Genomic DNA, 20599 nt, shown 5'->3' on the forward strand with positions numbered 1-20599 from the left:
AGTTCTACTAGTATATGAATGTTATTTGGCATTACATTTGCTTTATACTCCTTAGGAGCTGCATGATGCTTCTGAAGCACAAACTGTCCAGTGAAACTGATTAAGTAAACAAGGGTCTGCTTTCACCCTGTGCTAAAAAAATCCTTTGGTGTTTCAAGATTTTTGGAGTTAACTGTATTGGAATGGTTAAGTAGCTATGAATTTGTAAGTTTGTAGTTGCTGGGTGGATAATTTTCAAAATTATTAACATCATCAATGTTTTCATTAGAAAAGTGTTTTATTCCTGCCAAGTAGATAACTGAGCTAACAGGTTTTTGTATGTTTTTGATCTTTATTTTTCTAGCCTCCAAAACTCTAATAAATAGTATGCTACGGGACCCTTCTCAGATTCCAGATGGAGTTTTAGCAACTCAAGTCTATCAGGTATTAATCACACTTGTTTTGTTTGGTTTGGTTTTTTTTCCTTTGGCAATGCTGTTATCTGCCTAGCAGAGTAAGAGATTTTAAACCTCATTTAATTACTGTCATCATAAACTATCAGTGAGGTCAGGGTGCACAATAAATGGCAATGCAATATTTGTGAGGGGAGCATTTCACTTTTTAATAGCTTGCTTTTATAGTGAGTAAAAGCATACAGTTTTTGTTTTCTGTGATTAAATCTGAACAGCATCTGATAGCCTTTTTGAGGAAAAGTAATTACAGTTTTTAAGATAGTCTTTAAGTATAATGGTTTTGTAGTTGCCCATCAGTATACTACTTCTCTTATTTGTCTGCAGTGTACTGTGAATGACTGTTGTTATGGACCACTGGTGGACTGCATCAAACAGTATCCTTTCCCATAAAATTTTAGGTGCACAATTGACGAGCTTAGACTGTGTGGAAGAGATGTGTCTAGCTTTAACCTGACATAAAGTTCTGCTTCACAAAACACGTTTCATACTCCTCTGTTTTACATTCAGTCAGCTAGAGAGTCACTGCAGAGCTTTCTCTTACACGAACGAAAATCAGATGGACCACGGGAATATGTCATTCATATGCCTGATTGAACCTCTTTGGTTTTGATTAGTTGAAATGCATGTCTGGTTTTGTGTTAAGACTAGTTGACCATGCTTTGAGTGGTGAAGTTGGACTAGATGATCTCTGGAGATACCTTCCAATCTCAACTGTTTCGTTAATTTTCATAGATAGTATTCAACATTATGACTTTGCTTTGTTATGAATATGGGTTTTAATTGAAATGTTTTCAAGTGCAATTCAAGTTTGATTGACTGATTAGTATTTTTAAGCTTCTATCTGATGTTCCAGTGCCGTTCTTTTATTTTCTCTTCTTCTTAAAGGAAATTATACTAGCTGTAGTAAAAACCCTATGTAGCTTGAATTTTCAGGGATTTTTTTTTGTGATGTTGAAATGGTTAATTAGAGAGCCTCAGTGCACTGTGAGTACACTGAGGGAACTCCACGCTGACTATTACAGAGTAGGATTATAATTTGTTAGGAATGATCACTGAGACCCCAAATCTGCTTTAGTAAAGTACTGAAGGAGTAGCTCTTCTGTTTCAGTATGCAGTCAAAGGAACAATTTCAAAATCATGACCTGTTATCACTGAGCAGGCTAGTAAGGCAGTTCCCTCCCAAGTCCTGGAAAATCCTTGCACAAATCTCTGCATGCAGTTTGGGGGAAGATCTTGATTTCACTGTTAAGTTGCAGGATAGGAAAGCTACTGTGATGTTTAGTTATGCGTGAAAAACAGTACTACTTGTACAAGTGATACATGTGATTGTCACTCCTTAAAAATATGTTCTTTCTACTAGAAATACTTGTCTGATGTCTACTACAGTCTCAGCCCTGCTCCCATTAACTTTAACAACAGCAGGATAGTGGTCTAATTTTCTTTGTATTTTGTGCTTTAAATTGTAATTTTAAGTATTCATTGGGACTATCTTCAAGATCAAACAAAGCTCTCTAAAAGTGGATTAATAAGTTGCACTTTTTAAAAGGTTTTTGGTCACTAATTTTCGTATCCAGAACTTAAGGATTAATATTTTGTGCTTGAGCAATCTGTAGACTTCTGAAGTCTACTGATTGGCTGTAGACTTTTGAAAGTGTCATGTTTAAAAGTAATAATGACACATATGTAGAAATATGAACCATTTTAAAGAATAGCTTGCCTGCAGTCTAGAAGAGACTTTTGTATCCTCTTCAGATTCTGGCTCAAGTCAGTTATTGAATACGCAGTGACATTGATGAGAGTAATGAGAAGTTTTTCAATTCCATTTTGGTACAGAAAAGTTTAATGCTAAGCTATGTGAGTGCATTACTGTAAGTATGTTGCTGAATTAGATATTAATTTTGAGGTGCATAAAATAGTTAAAAATCAATTTAAAGTTAAGGTTTTAAAAGCATAATGTCTTCTGAAGGATTGCATATTGATTTTAAATGTATCTATCTAATTCTATATGCATGGACTAAAGTATGAAGTCAACCTCTCTGTAAATGCCAAGAGGCTATTTTTCAGTAATAGTTCAGATGCTTACGGGAAACTAGGCTGCTAGATTGCATGAGTAGAAAATGGCTTGTGAAGTTATTTACAAGTTTTACCCCATGGTCATTGCCATACATCAATAACAGGTATTATTATTAAGCAGTGTTTCTGCTTATGGTGCATTATAAATTCTGTTTGCAATATTTTTCTTACCTTTTTGCTGTTCTTTTGAAACTGCTAGTAGAGTTTAGCATAATATGTAGTTTCAATTAATAAAAACTGTATGTACATGTGAAATGATTACAAAGAATTATTCCTTTTTTGCTGTTCAGCATGAAGTGTTCATATAAATTAAATAATTAACTGTAATGGTAAGGTGATCTGTAGTTTAAGTTTTCAGAAGTTATTCTAAACAGAATTTGGAATTTAACTGCATTTAATGTAAGATCTTTTACCATGATGTTCCATAGGATTCTTCTTCAGAGCTTCCAGAATAGAACTTTGACCTCTAGAAGGATACATTAAAAATATTTAATCTGGTGACTTTTTTCATACCACTAAGAATAGCACATTGGATCAACAGCTGTCAGTGAAGGGAAAAGGACTTCACTATAAAATATTATTTTATCCTTCCCTGGCAATAGTTCATGCTTCTGAAAAATCAATTAAAAGGATGTTTTTTACAGTAAGATGTTTCAGATGGATGTAGTGCCTATCAATTTCAGAATATAAAGAAAAAAAAATCCTAGTTTATTTCATCCTTTGCTGAATTGGAGAATTGATACACTAGTCAGTAAAGAGCAACTTAAAAGGTATTAAACTGTGTGTTTTAAGATCACATTTTCTCTTAAATTTAGAGGGAGAATAAAGAAAAAATGGAAATATTGTCCTTAATTATGCTTAATAAATATGGTCAAGTGGGTCTTAATTCTGTGAAATGCGTGCTCTTGATGCAGTAGTCTGATTTTCATAAAGTGACACATACTTCTGAAAATCCCTGTAAGGATTTTTAGAACTGAGAGTTCAAATCACTGATCACTTCTGAAATGCAGATGAAGGTCAATGAATTCTATGATGAACTACTTTACCTATGATGTTTTTATGAAGTTACTTCTTTTCCAAAGTAATCTTCCATTTCTTAACCTAAAGCTGTCAGCGCTATTGGGCATGAGCATGAAGTCTTGCTGCGAGAAATGCTTTTGGAAAAAAATCTCTCTTTCATAGGTAAGAATCTGTAGTAGAGGCTAGCCAGTGTGTTCTTAACTTTAAAGATATTGGTGACTGTTTACCTAAGAAAAAATAAACCTCAACATTCCTTGTATTAGGTAGAAAAGGAAGAGTAAAAAATGATTGATGCTGTTCATGTTATCTTTTATTGATTTAGAACAGAGCAGGAACTCAGTTACCTAATACCCTTTATATACAGTACATGCACAGGCTTGCAATTAATATTTTATAGAATAAGTAGCTGAAAAAAATGCTTTAATATCTGCTGCAGTATTACTTTTGGTGTCATGAGATATTAGCCATAATCTAGACCTTATGAGACTTAGGAGGAAGCATAAGAAATATTAGCTTCAGAATGCTTTATGTATGAAAGAACTGCTAGAGGATTCACTCATTTACTTTTCTGTGCAGTTGCTGCTGAATTTTTGCCCCCTGCCTCCCAATCAATGCAAGTACTCTTTTTCACGCTCCCTGTATTTAAAGTTATTTTAAGAATTAATTAGTTAGGAAGTGATTTTCATTTTTTTCTTTTAGCCTACAGTATGTTTCTTTTACACGAGTGCCATTGAAATAAAGATTAGTGTTTAAAGCACCCGTTCTCTTAATTCAGTAGTAAACAGTGACTTCTTAAATCTTGGATTCCTTATGTGATGAGACAATAGCAAAGTGAAATGCTGTCTTTTGTTAATGGTTTGAGCATTGTACTAATGTGTGAATTTTCTGGTTTTACCAGGAACTATGATCTCTCCTGAACCTATATCAGGTTAAGATTTTGGAAACCTTAAACAAATTTAAGAAATTGGGAGGCGTATTAAGCTTTTAAAAATATTTGTCTGTACAATTAAAGAACAGAGTTAATGTGTTCTTTTATACAAAAGTGAAAAAAGGACAGGAATAACTATTACATGCAAGCTTTCAAGTGACACTAGGAAAATGTGAAGCAGTAGATTTTCCTACTTGACTGTAAGAACATAGATACAGGTAATAGGCTTAAGCTGTAACTGTAGAGACAATGTTGAGTTAAAATACTAAACAGTTCTAGGAATAAGAAGTATAAAACAAACTGTCAGGGAAGGTTATAGAATCACCTCCAATGGAAAATTCAGGTCTGGATTTGACACTCATCTATCAAAGCTGGTAATGAAATCAATCCTGTCACAGTACAAGGGAATGGATTAGATGACTCACTGAGGGATCCTCAACCCAACAATTATGATTTTATTTGGCTTGTGTAAGCTTGTGCAGTATACAAGTCAGATTTACATTTTAATGTTTTGCGAACTTGGATAAGCATCAATTTTGTCTTTAGAAATAAGGTCTAAGAAATCTATGCTGTCAAATCAAAACATCTAGAATGAGTTAACTCATTAGGATATGAAGATATAAATGAGAGAACATAATTTACTGTTTATATGTTAAGCATTTGTGTTTATTGTGCCTGTGTATTACAAGTGTCTTTCAGGTTCTAGATGTGTTTGGGTTTTGGTTTTTGTTTTTATTCTGAAAAGAAAAGCTTTTTTTGAGTGTCTGGAAGATGAACCCTTTTGAGTCACTCCTAATAAAACCTTTTATTTCTGAAAAACTGTTTCCAAAACTGCTTGAGGAAACCTCAGGAAAACAGAAGAGATGACAGAATTTCCTATAGGTTCACAAATTCAGACTTTGTTGTGTAAGACTTCATTCCAGTTTTGAAGATGGCTTATGACTTGCAATTCCATTACATTTTAACATATAAAACCCAGAATTTTCACAGTTTCCATATTAGTGTACTATTCCAGTGTACTGTCCTTCAGAATAGTCAGGAGGTTTGTATCAGCTGTTCACCTGTGCAACAGAGAATCTAGTACGGGAGAAGACAGCACAGTCAAAGGACACAGTGAATATAAATTGCCCCGGTATAGTATTGGAACATGAAACAGCTTTTCAGGTTCAGGACATAATTTGTCTGTTTGTAGAGCAGTTAGCTTTCAGAGCCTACAGATCAGAAGTAACACATTCAAACTCACCCTGAAATTTATTGGAAACCTATACACACTAATGGGGTTACATTTTATTAATCCACTGCTCATGGAAAGCACATCATATCCCAGGTCCTCCCTTTAGAAAAATACTTTGCCTGAGATTAAAGTGATCAGCAGAAGCATTCTCTCAAAACAGCTTCACACACCATACTGAGATGCCAAGAATTTCTAAGTTCTATATATAGATCCTTTACATATATATATAGAGAGAGAGAGATATTTTTATATCTTTACCATAAATATATTAGGAAAGCTTTTACCTGTATCGGTTGGTACTGAGCTTTATCCTCCTTTGACTCCCACCATGGTGTCCCTCAGTAGTAGCTTGGATATAAATCATGAAATCTGATCCATGTTTTCTGCTGTGATCTTAAATTTGCAGTTGCAGCTCATTCATGCACCAACAAAAGAATGTTTTGTTTCTTTGTAATATCCAGAGGCTAGTATAAGAACAATGATGTGTTAAATGGTTATGATTGAGTGTGAAGTTGTGGCAAAGATGAAGCTGCAGTTTTGTTGGAAATCAAAATTAATGGTCAATCTGTAGACAAAATACTTATTGGAGCTGTTTCCACATAATTTGCAAATCTGAGGATGCATAGGTGTAACTGTCAAAGCTGCTGTGGGCTGGCTTCCAAACATTTGTTAAATTATTCTCTTAATCCATGCTAGAGTTAGAAGATATTTTGAGGTGCAGAACGCTACCTCTGTATACAGTTTCTGGACCAATGTGAAACATACCCGAACTGAAAAGCTAGAACATCTTTTTGGTGGGATTATGGTTTAAAACAAAAATTCTTTAATGATTATAGGGAGTTTCTATAATTATTTTTTCTTCAGAGTTATAAAGCTTCAAAACACTTGAGGAAATAATATTGCAAAATTATATTCCTCCACAAGGTAGACAACTCACATCAACAGTAAACATTCTTTTTAGTATATTTTCCAGTGTTTATTGCTAAATGTTGGGAAAAAACAAATAAAGACATTCAAAAACAGATTTAAAACAAAAAACCATGTTCTTTTTTAAACAATGAATTAGTACCAAAAGAGTCTGCTGAAGAATATTAAAAGTAATGCTGACGCAGATTCTAGTTCAGAGACCTTCCAAGTTGACCTATCCAACCATGTTTGTATCTGTCCTGGTTTTCAGTGAGGTTTTTTTTTAAGGTGCATCTCCCTTATTTTGTGGTAGTAGGATTTGTTAGATGCGAAAGAAAAGACTGACCTTTCTAATGCTGTTGCTCTTGAATGATGAACATTTCAGCTGAGACATCCTATTGTCTATTCTAGATCGTTTTAAACAAGAGCAGGTTACAGTTAAATAGAGTTGGATGAAACTGGATTTTTTTTAATCAAGATCGAGACATTACGTAGAACATTATTTCATTTTTATGTTATGGCATAAAACTCTCTATTCATGGGTTCTGTTAAATTAGAACCTTCTTATTCTTAACAGCATTTATCTGTATATGTGACAATCTTAGTTTGAAAAAATAGCCAACAACCAACTCTGTCTCCAAATCCTAGAAATGCTTGTCATTACCTGATTGGGTGATATAATGAAGTATTGCATTGCAAAGGCTTGTATTTACTATATAGTCTATTTATAGTGAAGAAATGCTCTCAAAATTAAAAAAAAATAGTACAACTCTCAAAAAGAATAAACAGCTATTGCAGTTTACAGAGAAGTGAATGTACAGCTTTCCAAATTTACTCCTGTCCCACTTTCAGAATGAGTTCACTATATGAAATAATACTTCAGACTTATATTCTTCAATAAAAAGAATGAGAGAGTTTGCTTTTGGCACTTTTACAATATTTTGATTTCTAAGACTCTATGTTTTTCTTGTCATTAAAATGTTACTTGGACTCAAACTGCTGACCTTTCAGGATATGCACAAAGTATTCAAAAACTGAGTTCTGAACATTGGCCATGAAACTACTGTCCTAACCTGATAAATGGATTGGAAATAAGCTACCCAACAGTGAGAATGGGCCATTAATTTTAATCAAAGGTGATGTAGAAAGGCGAATGGGATGCATGACAATGTCAACAGCCCAGTAGGTGTTAAGGGGCTACACAGCCTTACTTGTTACTAGGTAGTGCCATTAGTTAAGCCTGGGTGAAGACAGAAAGCCATGCCTGGAATTGAATGACCAGGTCACTCCAAATTCTAATGGAGAAATGGTGTTTCAGAAATACCAATGTAATGGTATCAGAAATGAAGGATAATAGTTTAAAAATATTAAGGGCTTGCATGGGCTTTTTTTGCCTGTTTTTCTTTTTTTTTTGAAAGGAGCACCCTTTGTCTTTTGCGATTTTATTTTGCTCATTATTACTTCTTGAAATATTCAGCTCTAATATCTGTAAGTAATAGAGTTGTATGATTAATGTTAGCAGAATTTCTAAATCTTTGTATGTTCTGAAATTGGATAAATTCTATAGAATCCAGAATACAAGAGAAACTAAAATTATGGCTCCTCTCTACTTTAATAAATTCCTGGGAGAGAAGGATTTTCATACCTTTTTTTAAACAACTTTATGCTAACATTAAAAATAAAACCAAGAAGACAGCTACAGTATATCTACATTTGTGGTGTTGGTAGGATTAATCTTTACGCATCCGAAGGTGGAGAGGCTCTTCTTTCAATCAGCGAATATACCTCTTTACTTTGAATATTTGGAGGTTATAAAATACTGTATGACAGCTTGAATTAATGATGTTTATAATGAAGACATAAAAATGCAGGGATGACAAAGAAGCATTTTTATATCCATGCTTCAGGTTTTCTACAAAGGTTCATTTAATTTGACACAGCATTGCATGCATAAGAAAGATATGTATGACTGCATTAGTAATTCTTGCACTCTTATTTAAAATAAAATTAATTATGCTGCTGTCTACTTAATGGAATAGTTTTATAAACAGTAGTTCTTATTCTGTATGTACAGCTGAAGATCAGCTTCGTGCAAAGGGTTATGACAAAACACCAGACTTTATTTTAGAAGTACCAGTAGGTAAGTCTTTTAAAAGAACTTTTATAATTTTGTTTTGTGTAGAAGAGTTCATGCTAAAATATTATGGCTACTTAAGTGAAGCATAATCTAGGATACTACAAATTAATCTCTTCAGGAGTTACCCAATAATTTTAAGAACTTCCTAGTTTGGTTCAGAGAGATTTGATCGTAAGTAGTGTTACCCAGTGTTTCCTCTTTAGTCTCTGCATGTTTTTAATCTCATTATCAAAAAAGGAAAAAACAACAACAAGAACCTCCAAATCCCTGCTCCCTCTGATGTACTCTACCCACTATCTTTCTGAACTAAACTCTGAAATGCCTGTAATTGTCTTTTACTCCTAGACCAAATCAGTTCAAAGCAGTCTTAAGAGTATTACTATTACACCTACAGGTCATTGTATAAAGGTTTGTCATGGTGCAGTTATTCTTTTTGCCATCACTTTGGATCCAGATACAACTCTGCAGTTCTTCACTGTTTTTTAAAAGCCTGAATAGCAAGAAAGAATAAAGAATAAAAGTAGGGATAAAGGTCATAAAGTTCATCCACCTTTTCTGGTCCTGAGGTCATATGAGAAGGTAACCAGATGACCTTGTCACTGGGCCACAGAAGAAAGAACATCCAAATTGTCCAAATGTAAAGGATTATTAATCACCTTTTGTAAATTGGCTTTTGTGCTAAAAGACTTCTGCTTTGCCTCCGTAGAATGCAGCACCCATCTATGCAGATCTACTGCATAGATCTACTGCAGATCTACTTTTCTGTCTGTCAGAGAAAGTAAAAAGGCTGAAAGTACTGTGTGAAAGTCATATACATGACTAGTTTTTTTTCTTCATATTGACAATTACTGAAATTCTTACTGAGATAACTGATTTGTACACTAGTATAAGGAATGGAGTGTGTGCTATAAAATGCATCACTACACAGAACTGCTTGAAATACCATCTTTCAGCCCAATCACCTGTTATCCAGCGAACAACTGTGTATATGAGAGTCTTCTGAAAAGGTTTTAAAGACTTTCCTTAGCTTAGTGGTGTTTGTATACCTAATCATGTATACCTAATCCAAAAAACAAAAATGGTGGTGATGTTAATAACAAAACAGAAAATACCTTTGTAACTAAAGGACTCCATATTTGAAACAGGGAGGTTTGGCATCCTACTGTGGTTCACTCATGTCAAGCCACATGTGGAGAGTTTTCAGTTAATTTCTACCCCTTCACTTCCATAATTACTGTGAAGAATCTCAGGAAGCTTCAAGGACTTGAGGGGATGAGGGAACTGTTGGTTTTTGCAAGGTCTAAAGTTAGCAGGGAAAATTGTGAACTTTCAGAATTACAGAATGGCTGAGGCTGGTGGCTAGTTGCTCAAATAGGTTCACCTGGAGCTGTTAGCCGAACACAGTGTCCAGACAGTTGTTGAATGTCAAGCAGGGAGAATCCACAACCTCTCTGGGCAACATTTGCCCATGCTCAGTCACCCTCACAATGAAAAAGTGGTTGCTAATGTTCAAATGGAACCTCCTGTGTTTCGGTGCCCGTTGCTTTTGGTCCTGTCACTTGGCACCACTGAAAAGAGCCTGTCTCCCTCTTTTTACCACCTACCCTTCAGAAAGTTTTATTCATTGATAAGATTCACCATTAACATGCTTCTTAGGCTGATCTCTTTTTCTTTTTGTGTTAGAATAAATGCAAATATCTAGAACAGGATGTAATTAAACTGAAATTGATATAAATATCTGTTATTTTCTGATAAGTTTTTTAAATGTCCTTTTTGTGCATATTTGAAAGATAATTTTTACAAATATGTAACTGTTGCAAGCATGAATTATGTGATAGATTGTGGAGTAAATAGGATATTCACAAACACAGTCTTATAGGCTGTTGAGTTTGATTTTCAGAGTTCAGTTTCTTTTTTGCTGTCACCCTAGCTGTGGAAGGACACATAATTCACTGGATAGAGAGCAAAGCCTCATTTGGTGATGAAAGTAGCCACCAAGCCTATTTGCAGGACCAGTTTTGGAGCTACTGGAACAGGTATATTTCTATTATTTTTTCCTTACAGATAAATAGGATTACATTTTAAAAAGAAGTTACTGGATAAAGCAGTAGTGACTCTAGTATTAAGCCATGCGGACAAAATACATGTTACTAGTCTGACATTTTGAATGTCATTACTTAACATGTCAAATTGGAATTATGAAATATTTGTGAAAAATTCATATCCTAATTGTTAACATGCAGCAGATACATCTGGTGATTTTACAGTGATGCTACATGACAGAGTAAGTTACTTCGGTACAGAAGTTATATGTCAATTTTTTAGTACCTGACTTTGAAAGAAGATTTTGCTGTAAAGTTTTGGAATACATGCAAGATGACAAATTTGTTTAAAAATCTTTGCAGTCTAACCAAGTGGGCTTTGTGTGTGAAGAACTTTATTGCTTATTGTCATTGTATCTGGGACAATACTGTTTCACTGGGGTTTTTTTTAATAAAGTATTTCTTTTGTATATTATCTACATTTGAAGCAGGAATAACAATTATCTTCAAGTTAAAAATTTAGTAAGTATTTGCAGGAATGTAAGGAGGTAAATAAGTTATGCTAGACGGAAGTTTGAAACATGTTGATGGTATTGGTATAAAGATTTTTTCTTTTAAAGATGGTTAAAATACTTCCACTTTATTCTTCTAAAAGTCAGTGCTGTGTATATTTGTATATCTTTCCATGGTCCTACATACCCCCTCACTGGAGGATTTCTTTCCAAAAAAAATCTTAAGCACAGTGCTTTATCTCCAATGCCATTTTTGTGTGTGGTAGAACCCTAAGCAAGATAGTAAGTGAGATAAATGAAAGTTTTAATAAAGGATTTTTTAAAGCATAAATTTAGAAGTTGCTCAGTGTTAACAAGAGACCATCTGAGGGATACTGGAGAACATGGCACAAACATATGAACATGCACCAAAAAGGGAGTGTGCTCCAACATCAGAGTCTAGTCTGTTTACCATTAGTATTTCAGCTGAAAATGAGAAATGTCAAGGTGAAAATAGCTAGCATTACCTTCGGAAATACTTTAAAAGCAGGTTCCATAGAAGGCATCAGAGAAAGGGAAACCAAGTCTTGAGAACAACATCATCAAAGTTTGGAATTATGCTCTGCAGCAACATTCTTGATTGACATAAGGACACGCTCTTATTTGACAGTCCCAGAAATCAGTGACTTGGAAAACTTGAATCAAGGCAATGGGAAGCTCAGGAAGGCTGTCAGTTGTTGGATGAAGATACTAAGGGAAGTTGTAGAAAATAAATTGTGACACATATAAACAGAATATAAAACTTTGAAAGAAATTTGAGTATATACAATATCTAGGCAAATGGTGAGAATGGCAGGAAAGATGCTTATGCAATTGGTGCTGAACTGCACATCAGTGTAAATGAAATGGAGCAGCTCAGGCCAGGAGGTGGCCATTAGATGTATTGGCTGGAATACTTTCTGAGTATAAAGGATGTGTTTGAAGGAATCCATGATGGTATCAGAGAAAAGCAGTTCCAAGAAGTGAATTTTAAATAGATAACATGAGCATAGAGATACTTAATAAGTTGAGATGGGGTGAAAGTTGAGTAGACAAGTAGGATGAAGGCACTGATCCATTTGTTGTTCGCAATAAAATTGCCATTGCAAAGTTGAAGTTTCTTTCTTTTTTTTGTGCCGAAGTGTCTATCCACATTTTGATTTGAGCTATAAAAATGTGTAAAACATTTGAGAATAAAGTGTATCATTTGAATCTGACATTCCCAAAGGAAATTTCTCTTACACTTTTATCAATAAACCAAGATGTAGCTAACTTCAATTTAATTTCAACATGTACTAATTAATAATTCAACTTCAAAAATGGAATATTTTCTCATTTTCTCACTGAGCTGTTAGTCAAGTATCTTTAATGTTGCAAAAGCTAGACTGAAATTATATGTGGATCAATAAAACATTTTGAAAGTAGTTTTGAGATTTTACCAAATCTGTTATAGTGTTCATATTAAAAAGAAGTACAAAAATTGTTGCTTCTTACGTATAATGACTTTACATTCATATAAGGGAAACTAGAGCTCTCTTTAGTGAGATTTGTTACACCCTAAATCTAAAATTTAGTGATAGGTTAACCATGGAAATTAGGCAGATTTCTTTGGCCTTTCTTTAAAGAACAAATCCTATTAGTCTTAATTTTGCTACCACTTGGCCAAACTGACCAAGTGAAATGAGCTCTGAGTTACTGTAGCTTCTAATATAATGACAGTTGAGTTAATGAACACACGTTGACAGATTAGGTTGCAAATAGGTTAGACAGTTAACTTTCGTTGGTCTCTGAAACTATTTATGTAAAAGGACACAGGTGTAGCTGTCCAAAATGTGAATTAATTTTGGGTTATTTAATCAGCCTATCTCTCAAGTGAGAACCAGCTTCCCAGTCAATTCACCATATCTTTGTGTCTCCCTTCCTCTGAACAGAGAAATCATTTGGAGAAGCAGCATCAGTTCACAATAGAGATATCATGACACTCAGCTGATAGTTTAGGGTGTTGTAAACCTGATCCATTGGTTGAACTTAGAGCAGAAATGAAATTGAAGAGAAAATCTGTAACATCACCTGTTAGATGTGGATAGAAATACAAATTAGATACTTTGAAAGGAATGAGAGATTTTAGGTTTTTCCATTCAGCTTTTTTATTGCTTCTCTAAAAATGAGGAGTCAGACTGGAAAAGTTTCTGGATTCTTTTCCCGTATGTCACAGATGTAAGATGAATTCTACTCAGAATGTGACTGAAAGCTTTGAACATAGCTGTGGTTTGTTTACTGTTATGTGTGTATTTCATTAAATCCTGTACTCTGTGCTAACTAAATCTGTGAGTGTCTTAAATTGGTCTGTACTGACAGGAAAGAAATGGCACTTTCTCATTTAACAGAACAGCTCCCTAGATGCAGTCAACCATGTCTGTTCACCTCAGTGCAAAAGAACACCTTTTTATTACTCTGAGTTCTGCAGGGACAGCTTAGCAAGGGTTTTTATGGCTCATACATCAATGGTATTGTTAAGCAATTTTCAGTTGCAGTGGTGCACTGCAACCTCATCTTCAAATTAAGCTTCACATTAAAAATGTACAAAGTGTACCTTGTCAGTGGATATGCACAGTTGTAATTTAAGATGCTCTTTAGATATTTGAGATTTTTTTAATAATAAAGAAACAGGAAAAAGACAAATTTGGTCTTGCATATTCCCAGACTGATTTTACAGAGTGATGTTTTAGAAAAAAAAGCTCTTGTACATACTGGAAAAACTTGAAATGTTTCATGTACTTACAGAATCCCTTCCCTCCTTATGTTTGTTTGGTGGCATCTACTCAGCAGGCTATAGCTTTCAGTGCCACTGGGTAAGGAAAACAACTACATGTGCAAAATATAATTGCTTTGTGCACATGTAGTAGATACCATACTTTTCATTGTTCACTGGCCTACATTGGTGTATTTCTTGTAACTATGAGAATAAAAACTGTTGAATAGCCAGTGTGACCAAAGGTAATTTGGAGAGCATGAACAGGAAGTTACACAGATTGCACTTTAAAACAGGGTCTATGAACATATTGTAAATTATTTTAGGGTTTAGATGAATGTTGTTGTTCCTTTTTTTTTTTTTTCCTGTAGTGTCTAATTTTTTATTTTTTTTCTAACTTGGAGTCCTGGCTGTAAAAGTCTGTTAGTCAGAGCTGATAGGCACAACTGCTGTTTTCTAAGAAGGATATAGAGATCAGCAACACTCAGTTCAAATAGTAATTAGTGGGTGCACTGTCAGTGACTTGCTATAAGAAGATATAAACTCAAATATAGCAATTTACATTTTCTATCTTCTGCAAGCATGGCTAAGACATATGTACATTCTGGAATGTAATTTCTAGAGAGTCCCAGGAGAAAGCTTGACGTCGTTATTAGCTAAAGAAACTTTACTATATGTGAGGAAGACCGTAGGAAAATGTCATATTTGACATTGATATTAAAGGCAATTTCACATAGTGAAAGAGAAGCATTTCATCTTCTCTTTGAATAAAAATGGTAAGTCATCTCTGCAGTAAAATCCTTCCCTCATTTGCTTGCATTCTAAATGTTGTTAGTCCTGTGCTTCTCCTTTTTTGAAAAAATAAATAAAAGCAAGTTTCCCATAAGTGATTTTAAAATAGTAATCACACTTTTTGGAAGCCTAAATTCATGATTCATTGTCTTGTTAAGTAATACATTATGTCTGATCTTGAGACTTTAGTTTAAAACTAACAGTCATAGTAAAATCATCATAGACTCCTGTAGATTAAAAAGGGTATTTATTTCAAATAAGTGCAAATAGAAATGATGCAAAACATTATATTTCAGTCACAATCACAGATGATGTGTTCTTGGGTTTTTTGGGAAGAGAATTCAAATTCATTTGCAGTTGACTATGAGTTATATATGAGCAAGGGCGGAATTAGAACATCAGATGATAGACATTTTTTGCTGTTCAAGTCTTTAAAATGGTTTGACATGTTACTGTGAAGACTGAAGTAATAATTGTTGTCTGATTGTAGGTGGCAGGGGAAGAGGGATTTATGCTGTGGGTTTATGGATCTCTGTTCTATTAACAAGTTCAGTGTTCTTCAATTGCAGATGGTTTAAAAAGTTGTACTGGTGAGTTGAAAGCCAGTGTAACAACTAAACTTGGAGGAAACCTTGGGAGTTGCATTTGTCAAGTGGCTAGGAAAACCGTTCATGCATACCCAGTATCCAAAGCTTCATTGGCAGCCCAAACATAAAGAACTGAAAGGTCATTCTTCTTCTAGCAGTATGATGGTTTGTTGACATATTTTGACACACTGGTGCAACAGTGAAAGGTTTTGATGTTACTGCAATACTGAGAGACTTAGGATTTGTTTAACTATCTAATACTTGTGGATTTTCACACATACAGGGTTTTGATTTGCTCCTTTTTCTCTCTGTCCTGGCTCCACTTGAATTAGTAAATTATTTTTAATAAAAGATAGATGTAAGTAGAAGAGAGAGTTTATGATGATTTTTACCACTTAGGACTATGTATTAGTTTCTTCAAAAGTAATTCACTTTTTTAAAAGTGAATTATTATGCCAACTTGCTAACCTTAGTAGACAAGAAGAGAACCAAAAGCAGTGAAGAGTGCTGTTTTCTACTAGTTTACTGATGTAGTAGTTTACTTTGTGAAGATGGTAAAGTTCTGTGTTCTTCTGCAAGATAAACAGATACATGTGTACACTCAGACATAAATACATATATACACACTGTGGTGGCTTGACCTTGGCAGGATGCCACGTGCCCACCCAGCCGCTCTCTCACTCCCCTTCCCAGCCAGACACGGGAGAGAGTAAGATCGAAAACAACTTATGGGTTGGGGTAAGGGAGTTTATTAAAGCAGAAGCAAAGCAAAAGCTTGTGCGTGCAAAAGCAAAGCAAAAGATTTAAGCAGGGTTTATTCTCTACTTCCTGAGAGCAGCAATGGTCGGCCACTCCCGAGAAGCAGGGCTTCGGTGTGTGACGGTTCCTCAGCAGGCAGCCATTGGAGACAAGGAATGCCTGCCTTCCTGCTCCTTGCCTTAGCTTTTATACCTGAGCTGACATGATATGGTCTGGAGTATCCCTTTGGTCAGTTTGGGTCAGCTGGCCTGCTTGGGTCCCCTCCCAGAATCTTGCCCTCAACTGAGGAAGGAATGTTACAGTGTTGGTGCTGTGCTCAGCAGGAGCCAAAACACTGGTGTGTTATCAACACCCTTCTAGCTACCAATGCAAAGCACAGCATTGTAAAGACTACAATGGGGAAATGAACACCATCTCAGCCAGACCCAATGCACACATATATAGGCATACCTCTGCACTTCACAAATGTTCTAGATACATTTAGCTGATTTCCAAAAGCATTTGACATTTTTTTATATTCATTTAATGACACATGAAAAGTATAAAAATCAACATGTAGTTTATGAAAAATATATTTTTTTACTCTAGCTCAAAAGTAATGTTTTTAGATTTTACCAGTCATGCTGTCTTTAACAGTGTGGTTGAATAAAAAATCATGAAGACATTTTCATTGAGACCATGACTTATGCCCTAGCATTGCTATAATGTTCATTGTTTTCCTCAACATTGTAGGTTGTTTGATTTTTGTATCAAAACTAGTTTTTGTCAAAGCAAAGAAAGAACAAAACACATTATATTCATATTAACGTTTATATTTGAATGATTGATATTAATTAAGTATGTATTTTCATTTATTTTTCTCCTTAGATACTGTATTTAATACGGACATGAAACTGGGATTTTTATTATAATTTAATTCTATTGCATAAACCTCTTTCACTGCTTGATGGTTACATTCTGAACTTAAAAAATAGTCAATGAAGCAGTATATATCTTTGTTTAAATTATTTTTCCCTGATATTTTTCTGTACTGTTTTAAAGATTCTCATGTCACAGGAGACTCATGTAGTGTAGATAGAACATTTTTAGCTTCCTTCCACATTACTGCAAGGCTTCAGCTCCAATTTTCTTGGTATTTCTCATTTAGATTAGACAAGCATCTAAGTTTATGTACGATAAGAGCTGACAGCAGAGATCCTGCTATGCTTGCCAAAGGCCTGGTTGCAGACACTCCACTATGTCAAAGAATGTCAACCCCCCACAGACCTTACCTTTCAGAATTCCTTGTAATTTTTAATTGACATTTACATCTGACAATTTCAATGTATTTCATAGTGTTGAGTTTTTATCTACCTACTAATAGTTAAAACCAAACCAAAGCAAAAAGAATCCCTTCCTGTAAACTATGATATCATGTATTTTTTAATTAACAAGGTCAAGCTGCTGGGCTGAAACTCAAGAATGAGCAACTCCCCCTTCCTTCTTGTAACTCTGTAGGTGCTAGTCTAATCCATTTCAAATGACAATTGAGGAGGGGAGTAGGAGTATAAAGTGAAATTGAACTGTTAGTACTAATGAACAAAGCATATATGCATCATGTGCAGAAAGGCTACAGAGATTTTGAGGAAACTTTAAGAACAGAGATTTTCCTTTGAGTCAGGTACTTGAAAATTGAAAGTGGTACCTCCATGTGATGTATGCATGTTAACAGCTTAATATTGTAAATATAGTAAAGCTGGCAAGTATGTCATTTAGCTGCATGTTACAGTTTGTTGTGCTTCCTTGCCTTCAGAAATCTCAAGTTTTCATTTGGGTTAAAATGCTAAAGGCCTAATAAATTAGTATGAACATAATTATCCATCTATTAGAAGTTAGAATGAAGGACTACAGTTGATCATAAATGTCACAAAGCAAAAAATGTAGAAGCAGCATTTTGTCACAAATAATTCTGCTTTTCTTCTAATTAGTTAATTTACATTTTGCAAATTAAGGGTAAGATGCAGACAGAAGATAATCTAGTAGCATATCATAGCTTTACTGACCTGTATTTGTATATGCCAAATTTAAGTTAATTAGAAATGTAGATGCTGTTTGTTTTATCTGTCAAAAAGCTCATGTTAAAAAAAGTCTAGGCCCACTTTTTCCCCCAACATTTATCATCTAAATAATAGTCTTGCCAAGATGGCAGCCTCATAATAAACTCTTTTCAGTGGAGTGATGGGTAATGAAGCTTGCTTGTGAAGGCAGCGAAAAATGTTGTCTAGCCAAATGTGTGAATATGATGGCTAGAGAATCAGTGGACTTTCTCAGTCATCAATCTTTTTAGTAGCCTCTTATACATCTGAATATTTTGATAGATGATCTAATAATCGAGTTATCTATCTTTCTAACTATCAGAGTTGCATAAAAATTATTCTCACATGCTATTGAATATTATATATATTGGGCATCCAGTGAATTTTTCAAAAAAGGTCCAAGAGACAGGAATTTTGTTTGTCTTAAGCAACCTTCAATATATTAAATGATAAATTACTATATAGAGAGTACAAAACTATATGTACTACTATAAGGAAAGAAAGTAAACAATGTCAGTAACTGATTACAGATAAATAAAGCACTTAAAAGCATGAGACTAGTGAGGTTAGTTCACAGTCTAAGAAATTTGAGGCATAAAATCAGTAGATTCAATAGTCCCTGGGCAGTTAATGGACAGGAATCACATTTCCATACAGTTGCACAAATTCCTTGTGTCTAGGAAATCTTGGCTTAGGCAAAAAGAAATACAGCATCACAATGGAGTACCAAGTTACTATTCAGCCTCTCTGAGAGCAGTTTCTTTTGATTAAAGGTGAGACTGAAATATATGTATTGAAATGCATACATTTTGTTTATTCCAAGCAATAGTACAATATGGGTTTGTGTTTCCAGAGCACAAGAATCTGCTTCCCTATGTCACCAATCTTGCATTAATGTAGGCACTCTGTATTTGGATAAGTTGCATTAAGCACATCATCTTACTAGGGTGTGTTGTACTAGAGCTTCTGAATAGCAGAGCAAAATGAATGTCGGTGTTGGTGTATTTTTTTAAACGTTACAGTTCAAATGGACATTATATCATTCTTCACTTCAAGTGAATTTCTGGTCAGGTAAAAATTATTTTATCAATAAGAAAAATATCATTGCATTAAGAGTATTTTTAATTCAAATGTATTTTTTTCACCTTGGTGTCACCAGTTTATGTTCAATTACATAGTTTTGTATAGATTATAAAATTTTCCTTCTTGTAAATTCTTGAAAACTATGCCATATGGACTAATTTTTTAAATTTATTTTCATTTTTTAGTACTTTGCTTGTTTCATAACTACAGCAAGGTGTAAACAAGTATGTTTGATGAATGGTTCTCCAGTTAGCAAAGGGGCTTTTCTTTCTCTGTTCAGACCTGGAGTGACCAAGGTACTTTCTTGAGGATATCAAAAAGTCGCTTACTAATTGCAGAATTTTAATGGAAAAGTATCTGAGGGATTTGCTTTATAATTACTACCTGCTTAAAGGAGAATGAGAAAGATGTATTTCAAGAAGTTGCACGTTACCATCATTTGACGATACTTTGTGAAAGTCTCACTGGGCCTCGTTGGACCTTGCCTCTACATACGGATCTACAAAGTTAACAAACTGTTGACTGTCTCACTGGCAGTGATTGTGACTCTCATGCTAAGTAAGCAGAGTTCTTGATGTTTAATAGTTCTTGCTAAACATGCATAATTAGTTTGATTCTGTTTGGTTATGCTTAAAGCAAGTCACTGAGCAAAGATTACCTGAGTATCAAAAGTGTAAAAGCTTACAATAAAATTTGGCTCTGAAGTTCAACATTTATCTTGAAATATTACATCCCACTGAAACTGTCTACATTTTTGTTTTCAGTAATATTTACATTGATATCATACAATTTTAAATTATATAAGGGTAATTTTACAGAAGTATAATTTAAACCTAGAGCTAAGGCAGTAGGAAACAAATTACAAAAAAAAGGTTAAATTATTCTCTTTCATTACTTGGGGAGTTGTAATATGAGAAAGCTAAAATTGCTCCTGAGTATACAAATTCATAAACAATTAACTAGAATTGATCAAAGTCAGTGTTTGATTTTCCTTACTGTATGTGGCTTCCACTGACCTTAAGTAAATTGGCAGTTATTCTACTTAGCATTTGTAACATTTCTGCTAGAGAACAGATCAAGCTCCTGTGTACACAGTGTGTTATAAACACGTATATATTTAGGAAAGAGATCTTCATTACCCTCTCCTAATCAAAATAGTAAGCATCTGTATCCCCTCTTGTCATTTTATTAGCATGCTCTCATCCATCACTAGTCTTTTATATGAGCAT

At 34.3% G+C, this 20599-nt stretch overlaps 1 protein-coding gene across 5 annotated transcripts in view; it reads left to right on the top strand.

Moving 5' to 3' along the window:
• CDIN1 (CDAN1 interacting nuclease 1) overlaps positions 1-20599 on the top strand; it is a 124726-nt gene that overhangs the window by 50466 nt on the left and 53661 nt on the right. For all 5 annotated transcript variants that reach the window (XM_051791820.1, XM_051791818.1, XM_051791817.1 and 2 more), the window contains 5 exons: positions 344-423; positions 777-826; positions 3640-3707; positions 8688-8753; positions 10681-10786. In XM_051791820.1, coding sequence (XP_051647780.1) covers positions 344-423; positions 777-826; positions 3640-3707; positions 8688-8753; positions 10681-10786 — 370 coding nt within the window. The remainder of the gene's footprint in view (positions 1-343; positions 424-776; positions 827-3639; positions 3708-8687; positions 8754-10680; positions 10787-20599) is intronic.

The sequence above is a fragment of the Manacus candei genome, unplaced genomic scaffold, assembly GCF_025592945.1.
Source record: "Manacus candei isolate 608988 ecotype Guabito, Panama unplaced genomic scaffold, ASM2559294v1 h1tg000033l, whole genome shotgun sequence".
Taxonomy (NCBI): Eukaryota; Metazoa; Chordata; class Aves; order Passeriformes; family Pipridae; genus Manacus; species Manacus candei.